Source organism: Siphateles boraxobius, unplaced genomic scaffold, assembly GCF_051911475.1.
Source record: "Siphateles boraxobius isolate OS27281-9 unplaced genomic scaffold, OSU_SipBor_1 82, whole genome shotgun sequence".
Classification (NCBI taxonomy): Eukaryota; Metazoa; Chordata; class Actinopteri; order Cypriniformes; family Leuciscidae; genus Siphateles; species Siphateles boraxobius.
In genome coordinates this window covers 824286-850783 of record NW_027509211.1, presented here as the reverse complement: position 1 = coordinate 850783, position 26498 = coordinate 824286, and the positions used below count along the sequence as shown (strand labels likewise).

Below are 26498 nucleotides of genomic sequence, written 5' to 3'. Positions count from 1 at the left end.
AAAACTAAACAAGACCGTGATCGTGACACATACCTTGCAGCGGACTTACAAACAACGTATTCAGACACTTCTCTTGTTTTCTCTCTCAGATCCGTATGATTCTGGCATCAGTTTGAAGCTGTGCTGTTCTCGGCCTGACATTGATGCATTGCAGGTGAATCCTCCAACACACACACTAATCCTCCAACACACACACTAATCCTCCAACACACACACTAATGCTCCAACACACACACACACACACTAATCCTCCAACAAACAGACTAATCCTCCAACTCACACACACACACTAATGCTCCAACACACACACACACACTAATCCTCCAACTCACACACACACTAATGCTCCAACTCACACACACACTAATCCTCCAACACACACACTAATGCTCCAATCACACACACACTAATCCTCCAACTCACACACAAACTAATCACACACACACGCACACACACACACACACACACACACACACACACACACACACACACACACACACACACACACACACACTAATACTCCAACTCACACACATACTAATCCTCCAACTCACACACACACTAATCCTTTAACACACACACACACACTCACACACACACACACAAATCCTCCAACTCACACACTAATGCTCCAACACACACACACTAATGCTCCAGCACACACACTAATGCTCCAACACACACACTAATGCTCCAACTCACACACTAATGCTCCAACACTCACACTAATCCTCCGACACACACACTAATGCTCGAACTCACACACTAATGCTCCAACACACACACTAATGCTCGAACTCACACACTAATGCTCCAACACACACACTAATGCTCCAACACACACACTAATGCTCCAACTCACACACTAATGCTCCAACTCACACACTAATGCTCCAACACTCACACTAATCCTCCGACACACACACTAATCCTCCAACACACACACTAATGCTCCAACACACACACTAATCTTCCAACTCACACAGTAATGCTCCAACACACACACTAATGCTCCAACACTCACACTAATCCTCCGACACACACACTAATCCTCCAACACACACACTAATGCTCCAACACACACACTAATCTTCCAACTAACACACTAATGCTCCAACACACACACTAATGCTCCAACACACACACTAATCTTCCAACTCACACACTAATCCTCCAACTCACACACTAATGCTCCAACACACACACTAACACACACACTAATCCTCCAACACACACACTAATCCTCCAACACACACACTAATGCTCCAACTCACACACTAATGCTCCAACACACACACTAATGCTCCAACACACACACTAATCCTCCAACACACACACTAATGCTCCAACTCACACACTAATGCTCCAATACACACACTAATGCTCCAACACACACACTAATCCTCCGACACACACACTAATCCTCCGACACACACACTAATACTCTGACACACACACTAATGCTCCGGCACACACACTAATGCTCCGACACACACACTAATGCTCCAACACACACACTAATGCTCCAACACACACACTAATGCTCCAACACACACACTAATTCTCCAACACACACACACACAGTAATGCTCCAACACACACACACACACTAATGCTCCAACACACACACTAATGCTCCAACACACACACTAATCCTCCAACACACACACTAATGCTCCAACACACACACTAATGCTCCAACACACACACTAATGCTCTACACATTTACTCCGGTGTTTTTGAGGAAGAGATTATAGTGAACTTTATTATTATACGCTTTTTTTAATTCAAGTCAGCAATACTGCACGAAAAATTGCAATGATGTGTTTGGAATGCGTTTTCTGTCATTGTGTACATGTGTAGCGTATGTTGGGCTCGTGAATTCTGTGATATAGAAAATGAAATTTAGTTTAAGAAGAATGAACTTAAAACTAAAATTTAAAAGACGTAATGTCACGGAATTTGGATGAATAAATTAAAAGTAGGGCTGTTCATTCAATCAAGTCATGATGATAATAAGTCTGTGATAATGATAATAATATGAGTGTGTGAGTGTGTGCGTATGTGTGTGTGTGGTGTTGGTAAAGCCTACATTATGGGGACAAAATGTGTCTCCACAAAGCTGGAATTATTTGGACATTTTTGTCCCCATGAGGAAACAAACTTATAAATCATATTAAATGATCTTTTTTGAAAATCTAAAATACCAGAATATTTTGTGTAGAGAATATACAGTTTATACAGTAGAATATCATTATTTCTATAGAGAGTCCACATAAAACATGAAACACAACGTGTGTGTGTGTGTGTGTATGCTTCTCTCTTTAGGACTACCCAGACGCAGAAGATGATACGATACTTCAGGAGGTGAGGATATCTAAACACACACACACACATACACACGCACGCACACACACACACACACACACACACACACACACACACACACACACACACACACACACACACACACACACACACACACACACACACACACACACACACACACACACACACACACACATTCACTTACAGTATCTCTGGCTCTGAATGCAGATTGAGGAGTGGGAGGAGCCACAGCTTGACGAGCAGGTGAACTTCAACAACTGCAAGATTGACCCCGCCCCCTTCCAGCTGGTGGAAGGCACTTCACTGCACAAGGTCAGACTGTGTGTGTGCTGTTTATTTAGCTTTAGTTCGGGGAGAAAAAAGTGATGTTGTAATTGTTTTTGGAGTTTAGTTTCAGGAAATGCATTGTTCCCTTTCGTTGTCACTCCGAGTTACGTCGGATGACGACGAATGGGGTTTCGCTTAGAAAGCCTATCAACTTCGAGTATTACAAAACGAGCCAATGGCAAAGAAATGCCATGGGTCTGCGGAATTTGCATGGCGTAACTCCGCCCCACCTCGTGGGTATAAAAGGAGGAAGCCGGCAGCAAGCAGATATGTTTTTCGCTTCGGAGCCAAGTGTATTCTTCTCTCCACAAGCCATCTCTGAATTGTCAGCTTTACAAACGAGTACCTCGAGTGTTGGTGTGACGGCGATCTACGGCGAGAGCGTGCTTCCTGCTGATCTGTTGCAGTGGTCTGCCAGTCGGTGCGTTTCTCCCCGGGTGCTTCAACACTTGAGTTTTCTCTCACTAAAAGAGCTTACACGTGGCACGTCTTTTTAAAGACGGCTCGCCCGTGCATTTCTGGTTGCAGCGGACTGGTATCGGACTCTGATGGGCACGAGCGCTGTCTAGTGTGTTTGGGCTTTGATCATGCTTGAACAGCGCTCGTGGGTGACTCATGTTCTCGCTGGGAGCGTGATCATCGCGTCATATATAGGTCGAGACTCGGTGAACTCGCAAGAGTGAGAGTCCCCTCATCCACCCCCCGATCTTCGGCTGGTGGCCAGGGTGACCTGAGGGTTACGGTCTGGATCTAGGCGCCGACTATGTGTCCGTGACCCCAGCACCCCTCTTCAATGACGGTGCCCGCTAGTGAACTGCTGATTCCCGCGAGTCTACCCTCTGGTGGCCCGCGTGTTTCAGTTGAAGCTACAGAGGAAGATGCCATGTCTGTTGCAGCATCACTAGGTGGGTTTGAGTCTTCTGGAAGTGAGGGCTCGTCACAGCTGCCACCTTCCGGTGTGCATACGGCTGTGCCTGAGTCTGATCCGGAGATGACGACCATGCTTTCCTGGGACGATGGGTTTTGAGTAAGGCCGCCGACCCTCGTCCACGGCAAACCCCAATACCTCTCTTCCCGGACGTGCATGATGAGATCTCGAAGTCCAAGAAGACCCCCTTGTCTTCTCGGGACCACTCGCTGATCTCATCCGCCTTTCCTCCCCTCGATGGGGCCGCTGCCCATGGGTACACTGGGGTTCCCCCGGCTGAACGCTCTATTGCGATGCTATGTGTCCTCAGAGTGCTTCTTCTCGGCGCAATCCTAAGCACCCGCCCGTGGCCTGTAGTTTTTCGTCTACGCTTGTGGCGAGATCCTATAGCGCCACGGGACTGGCAGCCGCCTCACTGCATGCCATGGTCATTCTGCTGGTCCACCTGACCCAGATGCTCATGGACCTGCACGAGGGCGGGACTGACCCAGGGCTCTTCACTGAGCTGCGCGCCGCCACTGACCTTGCTCTCTGAGCGACGAAAGTGGCCGTACGCTCCCTGGGTCAGGTGATGCTCACCAGTCTGTGGCTGAACCTGTCTGATGTGCTGGATGTCGCGCGGACCCGTCTGTCCGACATTCCCATATCCCAGGTCGGCCTCTTCGGCGGTGCGGTTGAGGGCTTGCCCAACAGCTCTCAGCCGCCCATGAGCAGAGTGAGGTTGATTCTGTCCCGACGGCCCCGCCGTCCGCTCAGATCCCTCGTCTGCCCACCGCCGAAGGCGCCCTCCCGCGGCTCCCACCCCGCCCGTTCACGGGCCGGCTCTGGGGGCCGCGGGCGGACGCCACAGCCCTCTCCAGCCCCGCCCCCCGCTACACGCCGGGTTAAGCGGCGCTCGTGAGACGGGCACCTCGGCGATGGAGCAGACTGAGGTTGATTCTGTCCCGACGGCCCCGGCGTCCGCTCAGATCCCTCGGTCTGCCCACTGCCGAGGGCGCCCCCCCGCGGCTCCCACCCCGCCCGTTCACCCGGGTCGGCTCTGGAGGCCGCGGTCGGACGCCACAGTCCTCTCCAGCCCCGCGCCCCGCTACACGCCGGGTTAAGCGGCGCTCTTGAGTTGGGCTCCTCAGAGATGGGACTCAGTTCTTTCCAGGAGTTGGTAGCAGGACCACTCCTTTCCCCAGGGAGGGCCGGGGAAGAATCCTTATTCTCCAAAGAGCTGATTCTCCCGTCTCTGAGCACAGAGTTCTCGGACGTCACAGAGCGCCGCCCACAAGCCGTGCTCTCCTCGTCCCCCTCTGTCCCAGAGGTGGTTGACATGGCGTGCCGTCCACGGACCTCTTCGCCGCTGTCCCCCTCTGTCGCCAGACCCCTGGCAGAGCAGGCCCCCGCAGGACGACCAGCCTGGTCCTCCCCTGGCCCCCTCTGCCAGGGCGCGGTTGCTAACTGTGCCCCCTCTCCGGGCCGCTATGCCGTCCACATCTGGGCCAGTTACTCCGCTTCGCTGCCCCTCCGGGGGGACGCCTGTGGCTCGCATGATCCCGTTGGTTCAGTTCCTGGGAGCCTGGCTAGACCTTCCCCGTCTGTCCCACTGGATCGTGCGTACCGTCAGGCTCGGCTATGCGATTCAGTTCGCACGGTCTCCTCCCCGCTTCAGGGGAGTCCGCTCCACTTTGGTCGGTGGCAATGCCCCTATCATGAGAGCAGAGATTGCCACCCTGCTGGCGAAGGGTGCAATCGAGACTGTCCCTCCAGCCGAGATGAGGTCCGGCTTCTACAGCCCCTACTTCATTGTCCCCAAGAAGACCGGTGGGTTACGGCCAATCCTGGACTTGCGCGTGCTGAACCGCTCCCTTCACCGGATGCCGTTCAAGATGCTCACTGCCAAACGCGTTTTCGAATGCATACGGCCTCAGGATTGGTTTGCAGCGATCGACCTGAAGGACGCCTACTTTCATGTCTCCATTCTTCCTCGACACAGACCGTTCCTCCGGTTTGCTTTCGAGGGGCAGGCATACCAGTACGCGGTTCTCCCTTTCGGACTAGCCCTGTCTCCTCGCATCTTCACAAAGGTCGTCGAGGCGGCCCTTGTTCCCCTTCGAGAACAAGGGGTTCGCATCCTGAGTTATATCGACGACTGGCTGATCCTAGCTCACTCTCGAGATCAGGTTTGCGAACACAGGGACCTAGTGCTTCGGCACCTAGCCCGTCTGGGCCTTCGGGTCAACTGGGAGAAGAGCAAACTTTGCCCCGTGCAGAGGATCTCTTTTCTCGGTATGGACATCGACTCGGTCGCCATGTCCGCGCAGCTTACGATCGAGCGCGCGCAGTCACTGCTGACTTGCCTAAGACAATTCGAGGGCAAGAGTGCGGTTCCACTGAAACTTTTTCAGAGGCTCCTGGGGCATATGGCATCTGCAGCCGCGGTCACGCCACTCGGATTGCTTCATATGAGACCGCTTCAGCTTTGGCTTCGCGACCGAGTCCCGAGGTGGGCATGGCAACACGGCACGTTCCGAGTACCAGTTACTCCGACCTGCCGTCAGTTCTTCACCCTGTGGGCGAACCTCGGTTTCCTCAGGGCCGGTGTCCCCCTGGCACGAGCTTCCCGGCACGTTGTTGTCTCAACAGATGCCTCCACCACGGGCTGGGGCGCCATGTGCAATGGACATGCTGCTGCGGGCTCCTGGACAGGACCCCAGCGGCTGTAGCATGTCAATTGCCTCGAGTTGTTGGCAGTACGCCTTGCCCTGCACCGCTTCCGGGCGTTGCTCAGGGGTCAACACGTACTAGTCCGTTCAGAAAATACCGCCACTGTGGCGTACATCAACCATCAAGGTGGTCTACGCTCCCGCCGTATGTCACAACTCGCTCGCCACCTCCTCCTATGGAGTCACAAGCATCTGAGGTCGCTTCGAGCCATCTTCATTCCCGGAGCGCTGAACTGTGCAGCCGACGAGCTCTCACGGCTTCAGACCCTCCCTGGAGAATGGCGACTCCATCCCCAGTCGGTTCAGCTGATTTGGGACCAGTTCGGGGACGCGCAGATAGATCTGTTTGCCTCTCACGACTCGACCCATTGCGCCCAGTTCTATTCCCTGACCGAGGGCAAATAGAAGAAAGCACCTCCCTGGCCGATCCCTCTGAGGAAGTACCTTCTTTCTCAGGGACGGGGGTACCCTACCACCAGCGGTGGTGGCTACCATCACTTCCGCTAGAGCGTCGTCCACGAGACACGTCTATGCGTTGAAGTGGAACCTCTTCGTCAACTGGTGCTCTTCTCACCGAGAAGACCCCCGGAGATGCTCGATCAGTGTTGTGCTTTCCTTCCTTCAACAGGGGCTGGAGCGAAGGCTGTCTCCCTCCACCCTGAAGGTCTATGTTGCCGCCATTGCCGCACATCATGACCTCATCGAAGGTAAGTCGGTGGGGAAGCACGACCTGGTCATCAGGTTCCTGAGAGGAGCGAGGAGACTAAATCCTCCTCGTCCTCCTCTCGTTCCCTCTTGGGACCTCTCAGTGGTTCTAACTGCCCTGAAGAGTGCTCCCTTTGAGCCCCTGCAATCAGTCGAGCTTAAGTTCCTGTCTGTGAAGACAGCGCTCCTGGTTGCACTGGCCTCCATCAAGAGGGTTGGGGACCTGCACGCATTCTCCGTTGACGAAGCGTGCCTGGAATTTGGGCCGGCTTCCTCTCACGTGATCCTGAGACCCCGGCCTGGATACGTGCCCAAGGTTCCTACCACTCCCTTTCGGGACCAGGTGGTGAACCTGCAAGCGCTGCCCTCGGAGGAGGCAGACCCAGCCTTGGCACTGCTCTGTCCAGTACGCGCTCTCCGCGCCTATGTAGACAGAACGCAGTGTTTCAGGACCTCAGACCAGCTCTTTGTCTGTTATGGTGGGAAGCTGAAGGGAAAGGCTCTCTCCAAGCAAAGGTTGTCTCACTGGATAGTGGACACCATTGCTTTGGCTTACCAGCAGCAAGGTCGACCGTGCCCCCTTGGTGTGACTGCCCACTCCACCCGGAGTGTGGCGTCCTCTTGTGCTCTAGCGCATGGCGCCTCGCTAACAGACATCTGCAGAGCTGCAGGCTGGGCGACACCTAACACATTCGCCAGATTCTATAATCTCCGAGTGGAGCCTGTGTCCTCTCGTGTACTCGCTTCAACCAGCTAGTACCGGACCCGCTCAGTTGTCTTCGCTTGCTCGCCATTCCACTCCACGGACTGGATACGTGCGATATTTTCCTCAGGTGAGCTTTTCCGAAAGCCCTGAGCTCCTCCAGCACTCCTGACGTCGGCGCCAGTGTCTATTGCCTGTGCGTCGGCTAGGTGCCTCCCGTGTGCATGGTCCCTCCTCTGAGCGACCCCCACATGTGTATTTCCACTGTAAGCCTCTCTGAGCGTGTGTCTTTCCCTTGGCAAGCCACCTTGCCACCCCTGGGGTTGAAATATTCCACCTGCGGCTGGACACCCCAGTGTTTTCCATATGCTTCCTTCGGGTCATATGTGTATGTAACAAAGTTCGTCTTTATGGAGGAAGAAGGAGACAGGGTCGGCGAGATTGGGACTCGTACGTTGTTTATTTCAACCAAAAATAATAAATGTTGTGCACACAGCACGTTCACCGTAGTTTTACTACAGCAACACAATAATTCAAATAATAACTCATTCCACGCTGGTTCAGCTTCAAGGTCTTCCACAGCTTTGCATAAACTCTTTCCGTGCTCCTTTCAGCTGTCCCAGTTTTCCTCTTTGTTCACGCACGAGTCACCAGTCCTCCTCTCTCTCCTCATTCTCTCAGTCTGTGGGTTTTTATGCGTCTCCCCACGCCAATCACTGCAATTAGACACAGGTGTTTATCATTTGCACTTGACCCACTTACTCACCGCCGCTCCCTCTGACTCGTCTCTCACTACAGACGGCGCTAAAACCACGCCCCCCTCATCACATACCCCCACCGCCCGACTCAGGCCGGGGAACCGTCCGGCCTGCAGCCCCCCCCCCCCCCCCCTCCTGGAGAGAAAGTCGGCCACAGCCATCTGCGTCCCCGGCCTGTGGACCACCTGAAATTTAAACGGTTGTAAAGCCAGATACCAACGGGTGATCCGCGCGTTGGTATCTTTCATGCGGTGGAGCCACTGAAGGGGAGCGTGGTCCGAACACAGGGTAAACTCCCGGCCCAGGAGGTAGTATCGGAGGGTGAGGACAGCCCAACGGATGGCCAAACACTCCTTTTCTATGGTGCTGTACATCGTCTCTCTCTTGGAAAGCTTCCGACTGATGTACAGCACCGGCCGTTCCTCCCCCTCCACCTCCTGGGACAGGACCGCACCCAAACCCCTGTCCGAGGCATCCGTCTGTAGGACAAAAGGGAGAGAAAAGTCAGGAGCATGCAAAAGCGGTCCGCCGCACAGAGCAGCCTTTATGTTGGTAAAAGCCTGCTGGCACTGCTCCGTCCACTGAACCGTATCTGGAGCGCCCTTTTTAGTTAGATCAGTCAGCGGGCTAGCGAGGTCCGAATAATTGGGAACGAACCGTCTATAGTATCCCGCTAGCCCCAGGAACTGTCTAACCTCCTTTTTGGTCTTAGGACTCGGACAGGTCGCAACCGCAGCAGTCTTATCAATTTGGGGACGCACCTGTCCATGTCCTAAGTGGAAGCCCAGATACCTTACTTCAACCCGCCCAATTGCACACTTCTTCGGGTTGGCCGTGAGCCCAGCTCTTCTCAGCGTTTTCAGAACAGCACGCAAATACTGCATATGTCGCTGCCAATCATTACTATAAATAATGATGTCATCTAGATAAGCAGCGGCATATGCAGCATGCGGCCGGAGAATTCGGTCCATTAAACGCTGAAAAGTCGCCGGTGCCCCAAACAACCCGAACGGAAGTGTGACAAATTGGTGCAATCCGAACGGCGTGGTAAAAGCTGTTTTTTCTTTAGACATTGGAGATAAGGGGATCTGCCAATAACCTTTTGTTAAGTCCAGTGTCGAATAAAAGCGAGCAGAACCAAGCCGATCAAGCAACTCGTCAATCCGGGGCATTGGATACGCATCAAACTTAGACACCGCGTTCACCTTCCTATAATCCACACAGAACCGAATCGAGCCGTCAGGTTTTGGTACCAAAACGATCGGGCTCGCCCAGTCACTGTTGGACTCTTCTATGACCCCCATGTCCAGCATTGTCTCTAATTCGGCCTGAACGGTTTTCTTTTTATGTTCAGGTAAACGATACGGGCGGCAACGTACCACGACCCCCGGATCTGTCTCAACGTGGTGCTGAATGAGGTTCGTTCGACCAGGCAGGGGCGAGAACACATCGGCAAATTCTGCCTGTAGGGATGTGATGTCAGCGAGCTGCGAGAGCGAGAGGTGATCACCAGAGGGAGCCAGAGCGAATGACTGGGATTTAACATACGCTTCTGGCCCGAGATCCTCCTCTCCAGTCACCACCGTCGCCAGCATCACTGCCTCAGCCTCAACCCATTTTTTTAGCAGGTTGAGGTGGTAAATCTGACGTCCCCCACCCCGATCCGATCGAATTACCTCATAGTTGAGATCACCAACTCGCCGTGTGACCTCAAACGGCCCTTGCCACTTTGCGAGTAATTTCGAGCTGGACGTGGGAAGTAATACAAGTACCTTATCTCCCGGTGAGAATTGACGCAGTTTAGCCCCCCTATTGTATTGCTGTCTCTGTCTGTCCTGGGCCTGTAACAAATTCTCCAAAGAGAGCCGCCCCAATGTGTGGAGTTTTGTTCTCAGGTCCAGGACATACTGAATTTCGTTCTTACTAGCGGACGGTCCGTCCTCCCAAACCTCCCTCAGTACATCCAACACCCCACGGGGCTGGCGACCGAAAAGAAGCTCGAAGGGGGAAAACCCCGTGGAGGCTTGGGGGACCTCGCGTACAGCAAACAGAAGGGGTTCCAACCATTTATCCCAATTTTTGGCGTCTTCGTGAACGAACTTACGAATCATGGTTTTCAATGTGCGATTAAACCGTTCGACCAGGCCGTCCGTTTGTGGGTGATAGACGCTGGTGCGAATCGATTTAATGCCCAACAATTCGTAAAGCTCGCGTACCGTTCGTGACATAAACGCCGTGCCTTGATCGGTGAGGATCTCCTTAGGGATCCCCACCCGGGAGATTAAAGAAAACAGCGCGCTTGCCACACTCTTAGCGGAGATATTGCGAAGCGGGACTGCTTCTGGGTATCGTGTTGCGTAATCTACCAAGACTAACGCAAAACGATGCCCTCGTGCTGACCGTTCTAATGGCCCGATGAGGTCCATACCAATTCGTTCAAAGGGGACCTGCATCAGCGGAAGGGGGCACAAGGGTGCTTTTGGGTTGGCCGGTGGATTAACCAACTGACATTCACGACAAGACGCGCACCACCTGCGCACGTTCTCGTGAATGCCCGGCCAAAAGAATCGGGCCATGAGACGGTTTAGTGTCGCCGTTTGCCCCAAATGACCGGCCATCGGATTACAATGAGCCGCCTGGAAAAGCATTTCCCGACGGCTCTTTGGTACTAACAACTGGGTTGTATCCTCCTTTGTCTGGGCGTCTTGGGTCACCCGATACAACCTATCTTCTATCACACAAAAATAGGGGTAAGAGAGCGGTTGGTCCGGGTGGAGTAGCTGACCGTCGATGGAACGGACCTGGTCAAACGCGCGTTTTAGCGTCTCATCCTGGGACTGCTCTAGGGGAAAATCATCGCGCTCGGAGAGGATATTTCCCTCCAAAGTGCTCTCTTCCCCTACAGCAGTACCCAGAGGCCCCGGTACAGCATCCCCCACCTGAATCACCGCTGTCTTCCCCTGGTGCTTCTTTTCCCAAGAGACATCCGCACATAAAACCCCCAATAACTTCTTGAAACCAGGCCAATCGGTACCCAAGATTAGCGGATGTCGGAGGTGCGGGTTAATTGCAACCTCCACACTATGTTTTTGTCCCCTAAATAGAATTTCTACCGACATTAAAGGATAACTCACCACCACACCGTGCACACACCGCACCTTAACCACGCGGCTGTTATCCAATGGCCCAGATCGAACCAGGCTTTGATGAATCGAGGTTTGGTTGCATCCTGAATCCACCAAAGCCTGATAAGTACCCCCCTTTATACTCACTGGTATTTGGTACGGGCCGGCTTGATCGGGGGCGGCCTTTGGCGCGTCGGGGACCCGAACCAGTGTCCCCACCTCCATCACCGGGCACCTGTCGATGAAGTGGCCCGGGTCCCCACAGCGCCAACAGGCCGGCCCAGGTTTTACCGCTGTTCCAGCGGCAGGAAGTGGGCCAAGGGATTGACGTGGGGAGAGAGGCGCCAGCTGCGCCAGGGTGGAAAGTTCCCCAGCCGGTGTCCCCCTCGTCGCCGTCCTCGCGGCCGCGCCATTGTCACCGGACCACCCGGACCTCCACCTCGGCGCTGGTCTGGGTGCAAAGCCTCCTCGCGACCTAGGAAGGGGAACAGGCTTTGTAGAAAGGGAGGGGGTAGAGGCCGGGGAAGAGAGAGAGAGAGAGGGGGAGAGAGAGACAGATGGAAGGGTTTCGCCGACCCCAGAGCACGCCACCATGTGATCCTCCGCCAGTTGGATGGCCTGGTCCAGCGACGTCGGGCGGTGGCACTGGACCCACTGTGCAGTTTTCTTGGGGAGCTTCACGATAAACTGTTCCAGTACCACCTGGTCGATAATCTGCTCGACGTCGCTTCCCCCGGCCATCAGCCATTTGCGGCAGGAGTCCCGGAGCTGTTGCGCCATCACGAAGGGCCGGCCGGACTCGTCGAGTGTCAGAGACCTGAAGCGCTGGCGATGCTGTTCCGTGGTCCGACCGACCCGTTGCAGGATGGCGCGCCGTAGGTCTTGATAGACCAGGAGACTCGCGACAGGCAGCTGGTGGGCGGCAACCTGCGACTCCCCTGACAGCAGCGGGATGAGACGCAGTGGCCAGTCTGCCCTGGGCCAGCCCCGGGTCTCGGCCATCCTTTCGAAGAGGTCCAGGAACGCCTCCGGGTCGTCAGCTGGACCCATCTTCGATAAGGTGAGCGGCAAGGCCGAGTCTGATGTTGGAGTGGGGCTGGCCGGAGTCTCCCGGTCCAAACAGCTCCGGAACAACTCGCGGTCTTCCTGTTGCCCTTGGAGCAGCGCCTGAAAGCGCCGCTCGTGCTCCTCCTTAACACTCAGGAGGGCCTGATGTTGGTCTCTTTGAAGAGCCGCGAGTGACTGGATGATGTCCGCAAACGGCGTTCCTGACGGGTTCTGCATGGCGGCGGCCGATCTCCTTCTTCCCGGGTTTCGGCACCAGTGTAACAAAGTTCGTCTTTATGGAGGAAGAAGGAGACAGGGTCGGCGAGATTGGGACTCGTACGTTGTTTATTTCAACCAAAAATAATAAATGTTGTGCACACAGCACGTTCACCGTAGTTTTACTACAGCAACACAATAATTCAAATAATAACTCATTCCACGCTGGTTCAGCTTCAAGGTCTTCCACAGCTTTGCATAAACTCTTTCCGTGCTCCTTTCAGCTGTCCCAGTTTTCCTCTTTGTTCACGCACGAGTCACCAGTCCTCCTCTCTCTCCTCATTCTCTCAGTCTGTGGGTTTTTATGCGTCTCCCCACGCCAATCACTGCAATTAGACACAGGTGTTTATCATTTGCACTTGACCCACTTACTCACCGCCGCTCCCTCTGACTCGTCTCTCACTACAGACGGCGCTAAAACCACGCCCCCCTCATCACAGTGTATTCTCTAAGTCCCCCCCCCTCCGGGCTGGCATTAATTGCATACTTCCCCTAAGCTTGGGATATGCTTCCCAGTGTACCATGGTATTCCTGTGATAAATGGAGTCCTTTGTCCAGGCTGACAGGGATCTCGATTTACGCAGGGCACTGGAAGACAGCTGAGAAGGTGGCGTGATTAGACTGGTAACCCCATTCGTCGTCATCCGACGTAACTCGGAGTGACAACGAAAGGGAACGTCTACGGTTACGTATGTAACCCTCGTTCCCTGAGTAGGGAACGGAGACGTTACGTCTGCCTGCCACTTTCCGCTGTACTGCGGGGATCGCCTGAGCTCAGTCTTGGCTCCTCAGCGAAGAAACATATCTGCTTGCTGCCGGCTTCCTCCTTTTATACCCACGAGGTGGGGCGGAGTTACGCCATGCAAATTCCGCAGACCCATGGCATTTCTTTGCCATTGGCTCGTTTTGTAATACTCGAAGTTGATAGGCTTTCTAAGCGAAACCCCATTCGTCGTCATCCGACGTAACGTCTCCGTTCCCTACTCAGGGAACGAGGGTTACATACGTAACCGTAGACGTTAATGTTATAGTATATGTCACTTTAAATATCAAAAAGTGGAATAATCGGTGACTTTCTCTGACATTCCCATTTAGCATCTCATTCTCTCTCTGACAGACTCACACCATGTTTTCTGTGTTGAATCTGGATTACGCGTACATCACCGGTATCGGACGACTGATTGGTGTTGTTTCACTGAAAGAGGTGAGAGTTCAGCAGACGCACAACAGTGAGAAAAAACACTGCACATCATCTACACTGAGGTTCTTCATAGGTAAACATTAGTAACATTCAGAGAACATTCTAAAGTAACGTTCAGAGAACATTCTAAAGTAACGTTCAGAGAACATTCTAAAGAAACGTTCAGAGAACATTCAAAAGTAACGTTCAGAGAACATTCTAAAGTAACGTTCAGAGAACATTCTAAAGTAACGTTCAGAGAACATTCTAAAGTAACGTTCAGAGAACATTCTAAAGAAACGTTCAGAGAACATTCAAAAGTAACGTTCAGAGAACATTCTAAAGTAACGTTCAGAGAACATTCTAAAGTAACGTTCAGAGAACATTCTAAAGTAACGTTCAGAGAACATTCTAAAGTAACGTTCAGAGAACATTCAAAAGTAACGTTCAGAGAACATTCAAAAGTAACATTCATAGAACATTCAAAAGTTACGTTCAGAGAACATTCAAAAGTAATGTTAGCATGATGTTACGGAATGTTTAACGAAAAACATTTTTTGTGTAACTTAATTGGAGAATAAAAGAGAATTTATATTTTTCAGTTGTTTACAGTAGAAAACTCCTGGTTTCAGGTTTGCCAAATAAACTGCTAAATTAATGATTTAAAGAAATTAAAGACCAAACGCTTGATTTGATTTCCACATTAATCTGAGCTTTGGAGACGGCAGGAGAGGCTTTGATCTGAACATGAAGAACTGAAGTCATGACCAGCTCTTCTCCTCTGTTGCAGCTGCGTAAAGCGATCGAGGGCTTTCTTCCAGCGGACGGCGTGAGGTTACGACCCATTCTGGCCAGTTTCAGAGACCGAGGCGTCAGAGGAGCCCGCATCGAAACCGCTGAGCTCCACAAACTACTGGACCATCAGGCCAGCTAGAACATCACAACACCAGAACACCTCAGACCGGCACGGGGGAACGAGAGGACAAGCGCACAAACATTTTCATCTGTTCTGCACTGATTACATTCCCAGAGACGTCATCAGTGCTGAAAACCGAGTAAATACTGTTTTTATTCTTTTCTGTTTGGGTTACTCTGTAGTATCTATAATTGGCTGTGTAAAAGCAATAGAAGTCAGTGGAAACGTGTATGTGTTTGTTGCAGAAATGGCCTGAAAAAGTAAAAAAAAAAAATGTTTAGACACTTTTTCTGATGTTCCGTCTTTTATTTGAATATTCAAGTCAGATCGAGTCAGAGATTATGTGTTTGTTCTAAACATTTGTAATGGAGAGTCCACAAAGAAGCTTCTGTTGACAGATGAAGCAGCGACTGTATCGAGTCTGACAGCAGCTGATCCACAAACCATCAGTAAATAATTTCATAATGCTTTGTCTGTAAATTATGGTTTTACATTTACATTAATTCATTTAGCTGACGCTTTTATCCAAAGCGACTTACAATTGCTATATATGTCAGAGGTCGCACGGCTCTGGAGCAACTAGGGGTTAAGTGTCTTGCTCAGGGACACATTGGTATCTCACAGTGGATTCGAACCCGGGTCTCTCACACCAGAGGCATGTGTCTTATCCACTGCGCCATCACCACCCCAAATGTTTTATATGGATAATGTTTTCAATGGCGAGTTTCCTCTGCAATGATGTCTGTCAAAAATAAGTGTCCGTTTACTGACAAGCCTTAAAGGAGCCGCACCTTAAAAACGGCCATTCAAACAAAGGCTCAGAATCAGGGTTGAAAATAATTGTTTTTCCACATATATATTAGTTTTTTTGTGCAAAAAACTTCATTAACATTATAAGTGAACCTTAAGGAGCATTTTAAAATAAATTAAAAAATCCATGTCATGACCCTTTTAAAACTTTACAAAGGTTTCTAAATTACTCTTTTATAATATTTTAACATGTTACTCACCATGAAAATATCCAAGGTTCAAACACCAACCAACCGAGCAACTTTTTAATTACATGTTATGTTTGTGAATGGATGCACGTCCACACCTTTTTCCATCTGGTTCAGCATTTGTGTGTGTAAGTGCAGAAACATACTCTATGCTTGTGTATTATGTGTTGTATGTTTCAGGCCAACGGCTGCAGACACCAAAAGTGGATAAAACAATCTGAGAAAATGTGACTGGATATTTCATTTTATCTTATATCTAGTTTTTCATTCAGTGAATGTGTTGTTTTTTTGCGACAGGGTTGGTTAGTTTACCCTTACTCAAAGAATATAAATATATTTTCATATATTTTTGTTCAATATAGTAAATTGTTTAAAGTATGCTGAAAAATAGATTTGGTTGAGTTGTGTTTCTGCTACACAAAGTATTTGAGTTGCGTTTTCAAAGAAAGTTGTGTTGGTATTACTTTAGGGTGTGTATTAAAAAACATGTAAAGTCTAATTGGTCAAACACAAATTAGTTGAGTTTAAAATACTCACAATTCTCATACAATAGTTCCCTCCAATATTTTAATTAGAAAAAGTGAGTAGTTTGGAAGTTAGTTAGTGTGTGGAAACTGATTAAAATAAAATTCTCACGCATGTTTGAAGTTAAGTCGTTAATACAAAGACATTCACAAGATTTTTGAGACAAAGATAGAGCGTTTCATTTTAAGTCACTATTATGGTGATCAGTGTTTGCTTTAGTTGTGCTCTTGACTTTTTAACGTTAGTTTTTCTGTGGCTGCTAAACTGTGTGCCTGTAAGGAAGATTCTGGAGATGATCTGATGGTTATTTTAATTGATGGTGACATCATCATGATTCACAGATCTCATCCCAAGGTTTATCACTGATTAAAAGTGCGTTGGACATCGAGCTCGCGTGGAGGTCAAAATTACCTTTTTTATTTCAATTTAATGAATTTACAAGCTATAATTCAGTTTGATAATGTTTTTTTATATATTTTGAGAATTTGATGGCACTTAATTATATTTATGAAATAGTTATAATCCATGTATTACCCGTTAATCACTTTTTGTGTCATAACTCTTGAATCTTTAGAGCGACAGACTGAAGTTTTTAAAGACGACACTTGGCAGATTATTGCTGAAGTGAAAAAAGTTATAGAAGTTAAATTTAATATCATGAAAAATGCACAGAAATACTACTCTAAAACTGTGAGAAAATCAAAGCCATAAATCTAAAGTTATGTTCCAAATGTGAGCTGATATCTCAGTAAATGAGCGTTCAGTGAGATGTTGTTCCGCTGCAGTACCAAACGCTTCCACTAGAGGAAACTCGTCTCGCATTCATTTCCAATGTGCAAACAATACAATAGTGACTGGTTTTTCAGGACTATTTATCCTTTTCAAATCATGTCCATGATTTTTTATGTTCACACAGCAAGTGCTAAAGCTTTTACCAAGTTTGGTACCAATCTGATGAAGTAAAAAATTCAGCAGCAGAGGGTTAATATTGCACTGCTGATACTGAGACACACACACAGACACATCAAGAATCAGCGTATAAATCTCAACAACACAATACAAGCTGGGAGCCCTCATAGAATAAAACTCCACTTTCATGCTTATTGTCCAGCATGTTTACTCACAGATCTGTGTGTCTGAATATAGTGCAGTTGGAAACTCTTATGTGGGTGTGTTTTAAATGTGTGTTATCTGTGCAGTGAGAGACTGTTGTGTGGGCTGGGAATAAATCTCAGCAAGAGTCTAAAGAGATCCTGAAGAATAAAGTATCCACCCTAGATAGTGCATCTGTACGCTGTAAACCTTACGAGTGGATCCTCCTGTTTTACCAGCCGAACCCTGAAGCCTCGTCATCATGACTCTCTGCCGTTTGTCAATCATGCTAACAAATGAAAAATAACTCTAAAACCCAATCCAAACGTTTCTCCTCATAGCGAAACCTGTGCATTAATGCAGACATTAGTCAGGAGTGTGTTCCCTAAATCATAATCATATTCTGACATCAGCAGAAATCATTTGATATTAAAATGCATAATGTGACGTTTTAGGTGTATTATGTGTGTTTAGTATAATGCATCTGTCTGTAAATTGAGAATTTAAATGCAATATTTTTTTATTCTCCCAGTAAAATTTCCCCCTAGATTATCAAACAATTTATAAGTAGTGCTGTGAAACGATTAATCGCTATTAATCACATCCAAAGTAAAAGTTTGTGTTTACATAATATATGTGTGTGTACTCTGCATAATTATTAAAATAAATGTGTTATTTATATATAAAATATGTATATATAATATAAATGATGTATAAACATATATACAGTATATACATTCAAATATTTCTTAAATGTATACATGCATATGTGTGTGTATTTATATATACAAAATAATTACACACACATTTATTATGTAAACACAAACTTTTATTTTGGATGCGATTAATTGTGATTAATTGTTAATCGGCACTATTTATAAAATAAAAATCACATGCGATCATTTTATGAATATAAAAAATTATACAAGATAAAGAAATCCAGGTGGCATACTTCTTATTGGGAGTTTGTTTTGAAAAATCACTTTTATTGTCAAAAACCTTCTTTACAACTACAAAGAAAATACACTGTGACCTTTAGCAGGGCATGTTGTCACATTATAGAGGATAAGTCACAAAGTGTATTGACACTGATATGAGAAAACAAACATTTGTTATATGATATACTACCTACAAACATATAATCAAACCATTTTCAACAATATAACATTTATATATTGTAAAAAGCAACATTTTTATAGATAAATGCATCATAGAAAAGATGTAATAGCTTGCAGCAATATATACAAAAATAGCAGTATTGGAATTTTAGACTTTATTACAACAGCTGAAGAACACACACTCACTTACAGATCAGACAATACAATTATCACGTTTGGATGATTACAGATTTATAAGTTTACCTGAGTCGAGATCGAAGTCCATGATGAATGTGATGTGATGGTGATGACAGCAGTATTTATCTTCACTCTCTCACACACACACACACACACACACACACACACACACACACGCACACACGTGCGCGCACACACACACACACACACACACACGTGTGCGCACACGCACACACACACACACACACACACACACACACACACACACACACACACGCACACGAACATCACAACAGTTGTTAGGTGTGTTCAAGAGCAATTATAAAGCTGATGGCGCTCCGGCTTTTTATTTATTTATTTATTTTTATTAAAAAACAATAATGTTACAAATACAACATTATACAAAAAACAAAATGTAAAAGTTGCACACTAGGGGGATTAATGAAGATCTACATAAAAACGTTGAAACATTTACAAATTTTCATTTTTATATTAGAATAAATCTTTTGTAGGAGACTTTGAGCTTTGTAAGTTTGCAGATATTATACATGCACAAACAGCTACATAACACACTAAAGAAAAAGCCTAAGGAAAACATGAAAACGCGTCATATGACCCCTTTAATACATGAATACAAACGTAATACAACTACTATTAAAACCATGATGTATACACTCAAGCTTCCATTGTGTGTTTTCCAAAAGTGAGTTTGAACTGTTTTCCCCCTCATAATTATGAAAAATTTATCTTTCATTAGTGTTTGTCTCCCTCTGCTGGTACAACACATTTTTGAGTTTATACTGTGCGTTTATACAAATAAAATGGTTAATCTATGAATGAGAAACTGTAATTTGCTGTGAAATAAAAGGTGTTTCACTGCCGCCTCATCAGGTCTGTCAGAGGATCGTTGAAATCTAAATGAAGTCTTAATTTATAACAGTGAAGTCACTGTATCTTCAGTCTACTTACATTGAGGCATAAACGCATTATAAAAACATAGATATGCGTGCAGAGATCAACATTCTCCAAGACTATCTTCCTGTGTGTCCCTGTGTAATCAGTCCGTGCCACAAATAACTTAGTTCCGAGGACAGGCTTTCGTACACAGCCGCCCCCAATTATCTGACAGGATAATTGTAAACACAGAGAAAGTCTGTCTACAGTATCTAAGGATCTTCCTCAAAGGGAGGAAGTGGAACCAACCTAACTACTGGGCGAGTGTAGGATTTCCCATTAACTCCGACACGAGCAGTGCGAACTTTCCCATCAGGTCCAGCCAATGTCTCCATCACTATGCCCACAGGTCAGAGCGCACGGGGAAGTTGGGAGTCTATAATGAGAACCACTTGGCCCACCGTTAGCTCCTTTCCAACCTTTCTCCACTCCTGCCGATCCTGTAAACCTGGGAGGTAGTCTCGGATGAAGGCAGTCCAAAAATTATCTGCCAACACCTGGCTATGTCTCCAACTGCGTCTACCGAGCAGGTTGGTAGAGTCGAAAAGAACCTGAGGCAGTGAGGCATCCCGACGGCCCATAAATAGTAGGTTGGGAGTCACTGGGTCCATGTCCGCTACGTCGGAAGATACATAGCCAAGAGGTTTGGCATTTAGGATACCCTCAACCTCCACTAACAACGTCCGAAGCACTGGCTCTGCCACCGTTTGCTCACGCAGAATGACCCGTAGTGCAGTCTTTACAGATTTAACTTCGCGCTCCCAGGTTCCTCCAAAATGAGGAGCATTGGGTGGAATGTGCCGGAATCTGATCTGCTGTGGAGCAAGCAGCTCTTGAAGCTTGGGGCCCATGGCATCAAATGTGTCACGTAGTTCTCGGTCTCCTCCTACAAAGTTGGTACCGTTGTAGCAGAGCAATTCCATGGGCTTACCTCGTCTTGCTATAAAGCGACGCAGAGAGAGCAAGAATGCATCCGTGTCGAGGTGCTCGCACAGATCTAGATGCACACATCTGGTTGTCATGCACTTATAAAGAATACCCCATCTTTTTTCATGGCAACGACCAATCTTGACTGAAAAGGGACCGAAACAATCCACTCCAGTGCAATAGAACGGCGGTTGGTGAAGTTGCAGCCTGCAGGGGGGTAGATCAGCCATTTGAGGGACTTCTGGCTTGGCTCTCCAAAACTGACAATCTTGGCATTTTCGTTGATGCTTACGGACAGCTTCCCTGCCCCGAAGTATCCAATACTGGCGACGCAATTCTGCTAGCACCCTTTCAGAACCAGGATGTAGAAGTCGGCGGTCCGTCTCTTTGATTAGCACCTTCGTAGTAGAATGAACAGGGTCTAGTAATATAGGGTGAATCGTATCAAGGTCAAGATCACTAGCTCTACGCAACCGTCCCCCTACTCTGATAAGACCTGTCTCTTTATCGTATTCGGGTGCAAGGGATGTCAAACGACTGGTAGATGGAATCGGCCGTCCAGTCTTCAAAGCTTGGACTTCTAGTGGGAATGATTCCTGTTGAGCTTGGGCCAGGATAAGTTTCTCTGCTTCAATATAGTCATCAGCTTGTAGTGAAAAGTCACTGTCTGCAGCGGCCGCCCCGTGTAAGGACCTGACAGTGGCCTCAATCAACTCTAGCCATGTGTGAAATTGATTGGAGTCTACTGTTAATGGATTGGCGACTTTGACATTGCCGATGAATGCAGTTTTCCGCAACTCACTGATCTCCGATTCTACTTTAATGACGGGTGTAGATGGCCACTGGTCAGAATGTTGAAGTAGGAAGTCGGGTCCTGAACTCCACTCGTGGGGTCCTGCTATCTGGATCAGTGTCAGGCCTCTTGTGATATGGTCAGCAGGGTTGTGAGCTGAATCAATGTACCGCCAGTCAGCTGTGTCTGTGAGGGTCTGGATTTCCGCTATGCGTGTCCCTACAAATACCTTGTAGCGACAGGTCTCAAATGTGAGCCAGCTCAGCACAGTGGTTGAGTCAGACCAGAGAGTGACTGTTTGGAGAGTATGAGGCAACTCAGTCTGGATCACATTAGCCAACTGGGCGCCCGTCAGGGCTGCGCTCAGTTCCAAACGGGGCATGGAGAGGCATTTTCTGCGAGCCACTCGGGATCTGGTTTTCTGGGATCCTATATGCGATCTGATCGCGATCGCATATAGGCCACTGAGCCGTAGGCTTTTTCTGATGCGTCACAGAATATGTGGAGTTCCCGCATGGCACTAGGGTAATCAGCACAGGCAGGGGCATAAGGTCTAGGAAATTGCAGCTGGAGAAGATTAGGGATCTCTCGTATCCATGTTAACCACTTCTCTCTTAGTGGTAGAGGTGTTAGTGGATCATCCCAGCCCAAATTCTGCTTCCAGAGGTCTTGGATGAGAACCTTGGCCCTGGTGGTGAATGGGATGATATATCCCAGCTGGTCATACTGACTGGCCAAAGTCTTATACACATTTCTCATGGTAGGTTTGAGGTCCTCGGATGATCGTAACTTATAGCCCAGACTGTCACTGAGACAATCCCACTGTAGGCCTAGACTGGGTTCTTGTAGGTCGGTACTGGCTTTTGTCAACCACAGTTCACTGTTAGCAGACCGGGCTTCGGCCGGAAGATGTTCGATGACAGTAGGTACGTTACAGGCCCACTGTCTCAGGTCAAAACCTCCCTCAGACAGTAATTAACGAAGTCCATCAACTACCTCCTTAGCTTCGTCAGAGTTTGAAGTGCTGTGCAGGCAGTTATCAACATAGAAGGAATTCTCAACTATGTTAACCAGATTGACCTGGTCGTTCTGGTGGTCCCGAGCGCTGCGCTGGAGGGCGTAAATGGCGCAACACGGGCTGCATGTAGTTCCAAACGGAAGTACCTGCCATTCGTATATCTCAGGTTCCTTGTCTCTGCACATGTCCCTCCAAAGAAACCGCAACACTGGCTTGTCCCTGGGTAACAGGCGTACCTGATGGATCCCCACTCACGGCTACTGTGTGTTGTCGGAACCTCAGGAGCACTCCTAACAAAGAGGGTCCCAGCAATGGACCAGGAAGCAACTGGCTGTTCAAGGACTGACCCTGATATTGGAATGAACAGTTAAAGACGATCCTGTTCTTACCATTGTGTTGTACTAAATGGTGTGGAATGAACCAGGACTCCGAGGTATTGTTTGCTGCTTCTGCTGTCATCTTGGCTACATGACAGCAGAAGCAGCATGACAGCATGACAGCAGGAACTTAAATCATGGATGACCACAAACCTACTCAAACTGAACAGTAATAAGTCAGAACTCATGGTGGTGGCCCCTGCACCACTGCTCAGGAAAGTTGGTGACCTGGCCTTGGTTGTGGATGGCTGCTGCATTTCCTATTCTCCTGAGGTGCGCAACCTGGGCGTCATTCTGGACGCCACTTTATCTTTCCGGTCCCATATTAACAACATCACCAAGGTAGCCTTCTTCCACCTTAGAAACATCTCACGACTCCGGCCTTCACTCACAGATTCAGTAACTGAGACACTCATTCATGCCTTCATCACCTCCCGTCTGGATTACTGCAATGGTGTCCTGTCAGGACTGCCCACCAAGGCCCTTAGCAGACTGCAGTATGTACAGAACTCTGCTGCCAGGGTTCTAACCCACACAAAGCCCTGGCAGCATATCACTCCTATCATCCAACAGCTACACTGGTTGCCAGTCAAGTCACGCATCACCTACAAGATCCTTCTGCTCACTTACAAATCTCTCCATGGACTCTCACCAAAATACCTCAGTGACCTCCTCCATCCCTACACACAGTCTCGTTCCCTGCGGTCCTCTGACAAGGACCTGCTGGTAATCCCCCGCACCAGGTTGCGGACTTTTGGGGACAGGGCATTCTGTGCAATTGCTCCTACACTTTGGAACAGTCTACCATTCCACGTCCGCTCTGCCCCATCCCTGCCCATGTTCAAAATGCACCTTAAAACATTTCTTTTCACAAAATCTTTTGACCCTTAATTCCTCCCCCAGCCCCACACACACACACTTTTGTTAAGCGACCTTGGGTACCATGAAAGGCGCTATATAAGTCCAAGTTATTATTATTATTATTATTATTACATATCCAGCAGATTCCAACTTGCGGATTTCATTGCAGTAGGCGTTTGCCAATTCAGGATCTCGTGCTAATCTGCGCTCGGTACTTCGAAGACTAGGAAGAACAGCACCCTTGTCTGTATGGAATGTGGTCATGGGCATGCGTCGGAGCAATGGTGTGGCATAATGTTGAACGCCATCTACATTCACACTGGCTGTGGCATTCTGCAGGATAGCGAGAGCGTCTTTGTCTTGCTTGGATCTGGTAACCATCTTCTCATTGTATGGGAAGATGTCGACTTGCCAGAGACGTTCAACATGCCGAATCAGATCATCCTGAAGCGGAGTGGTGATGATATGAAGGCACTGCTGATAATACCGTGATGGCTGCTTGGGGCTCATGGGACCCTGAAGAGACCATCCCAGCTGTGTTCTGATGGCTATTGGACCTCCATCCGGTCCTCTGCATGCAGGCTGTATCGGCATTAAGAGGTGCGGCATGTCAGAACCAATGAGGAGTAGTGGCTTGACTCTGTCAACAGGGGGAAGAGGAAGATCTCTCAGATGACGATAAGCTTGTTGAAGCGCAGCCACTGGATAATTATGTTCCGCAAGACTCAACCCAGTCGCAGTGAAGGCATTAGGGATAGTGAACCTCTGATTGGGTTTGGTGACAGAGGATACCTCGAATGACACGGACGAAGCTACAAGTTCTGTGAGAGATTGCTGAATAGTCTGTAAATGAAGTAACTCTGGGGTACAGGTAAGTTTGAGCTCCTGCACTACTGGGAACAGCAGGAGTGTTCTCTCTGAACCGTCGTCAAGGACAGCATGTGCCTCCATTGTGCGGTGTTCATTGTGAAGGAGGACCTTGACAACCTTCAGCATGACTCTGGGTGTACGGTTCGGTCTGTCCAAGTAAACCCGTGGCGATGGGAGGCTGACGGTAAGGACAGCACTGGCAGTGTCTTGGAAGTAATCGTGAAGAACTGTAAGATGTAGCTCTTTACAGATTCTACATGGACGTTTAAGGTTGCAAGACTCTACGGCATGGGACCGTCCAGATCTCCAACATCTTTTACAATCTTTAATCCAAGACACAATCTGAGAGGTAGTCAACTTCTTGAATGCCTCACAGGAGTTGAGGTAGTGATCCCTGTTTTCACAATGGGGACAGTATGGCTTGGGCTTGGAACTGGACTTAAGGGCTGTCGACTCAAGAGTCTTAGTTACACTCTCACGTGTTAGGAGAACTGGCCTTGGCTGTCCTCTTGGATAAAGTACTCCTCTAGCTCTACCAAGGGGCTTTGGAGTTTCACTCTGGAACATAGCCGCTGCTCTGCTAGAGATACGTTTCGCTTGGGACTTAATCTGGAGCCAGTCGGCAAAATCAGGTAAGGTGTAGGTTTTGTCAGTACCGGTCTGGAGAATACCCCGACTTAAGCAGTACTCCACAAAACTGTCACGATAGGCTGGTGGCAGTTTACTCAACAGACGGTCTACATGCGAGCCACACAAAAGCTCGTAACCATTCTGGCCTTCAAGAGTTCTCAGCATACCCACTAAAGACTGTACTGACAATGCAAATGAGTCGAAAGCATTAGCATCACCCAACTTAAGAGGCGGGATGCGCAAGATGGCACCCAACTCAGACTGAACAAGCTGTCTTGGTTGACCATACTTGTCTTGAAGTGCCTGCAGAGCTGCAGTGTAAGGCTGGGGATGATACATGAAGGATTTAGCTAGCTTATGGGCACTAGGAAGTTCCAAATGACTTAGGAGTACATGGTATTTATACTGTTCACTGATATGATGGTGATTACTCAACAAATTGTCCAATGCTAACTTAAACAAAGCAAAGTCACTTTCAGCACCACTCTCGAAAACTGGTAACGTGGGTCGTGGAACACCATAGGCTGATGCGAGCAGAAGCTCTGGACTCGGTTGAGGTGAGTAGGCCACAGAAGGAAGAGGCACAGAGGCGTTAACATAATCAGGAGCATGAAATGTCGTTGCCGATGATGGGTGGCTAATCGGTGTGGTTGCTGTCTGGGGTTGCCTGTAACGAGATGTAGGTAGGGTGGACGTAGCAGACTGCTGGGTCACACGCTGCATGCTGCTACTCATGTGGTACGCAGCGGAGGTTGGTATGGTGAACACTACTGAAGATTGAGGGGCCACATTCGACGGTAATGACACACAGTGTACTGGCACGGCAGTGGAAGCCAATGTTGCAACGTCAGGGACTGGTGATGAGAATGCTCGTGGCCCTGGGTCACGTGCAGCGGGTGTGGGTGCCTCCGCTGAGTGCGGAGCCGGTGAGGCCCATTGTGGCGGTCTAGGTGATGCTGCAGAGACATCAGGATCAGGCAGTGCTGTAAGACAGGGCAGCTGCGTCGACGTCACAGCGGGCGACTGGAAGGGGGGCTGCTGAGGTTCGGAAGACATGAGCTGCGGTGACCAAGCCTGGCTGCGCCATGATGCAGGCTGTTGAGCATTTGGAGAACCAGAGTCTGTAGGGACTG

General features: G+C 48.7%; 1 protein-coding gene across 2 annotated transcripts in view; it reads left to right on the top strand.

The window, feature by feature from the left end:
* The window catches only part of clcn2c (chloride channel 2c), a 66148-nt gene extending 49899 nt beyond the window's left edge, over positions 1-16249 (top strand). For both annotated transcript variants that reach the window (XM_077221420.1, XM_077221421.1), the window contains exons 19-23: positions 90-154; positions 2329-2367; positions 2557-2661; positions 14047-14133; positions 14900-16249. In XM_077221420.1, the coding sequence (XP_077077535.1) occupies positions 90-154; positions 2329-2367; positions 2557-2661; positions 14047-14133; positions 14900-15043 (440 nt within the window). In that variant the 3' untranslated portion in view covers positions 15044-16249. The remainder of the gene's footprint in view (positions 1-89; positions 155-2328; positions 2368-2556; positions 2662-14046; positions 14134-14899) is intronic.
* Positions 16250-26498: the final 10249 nt, after the last annotated feature.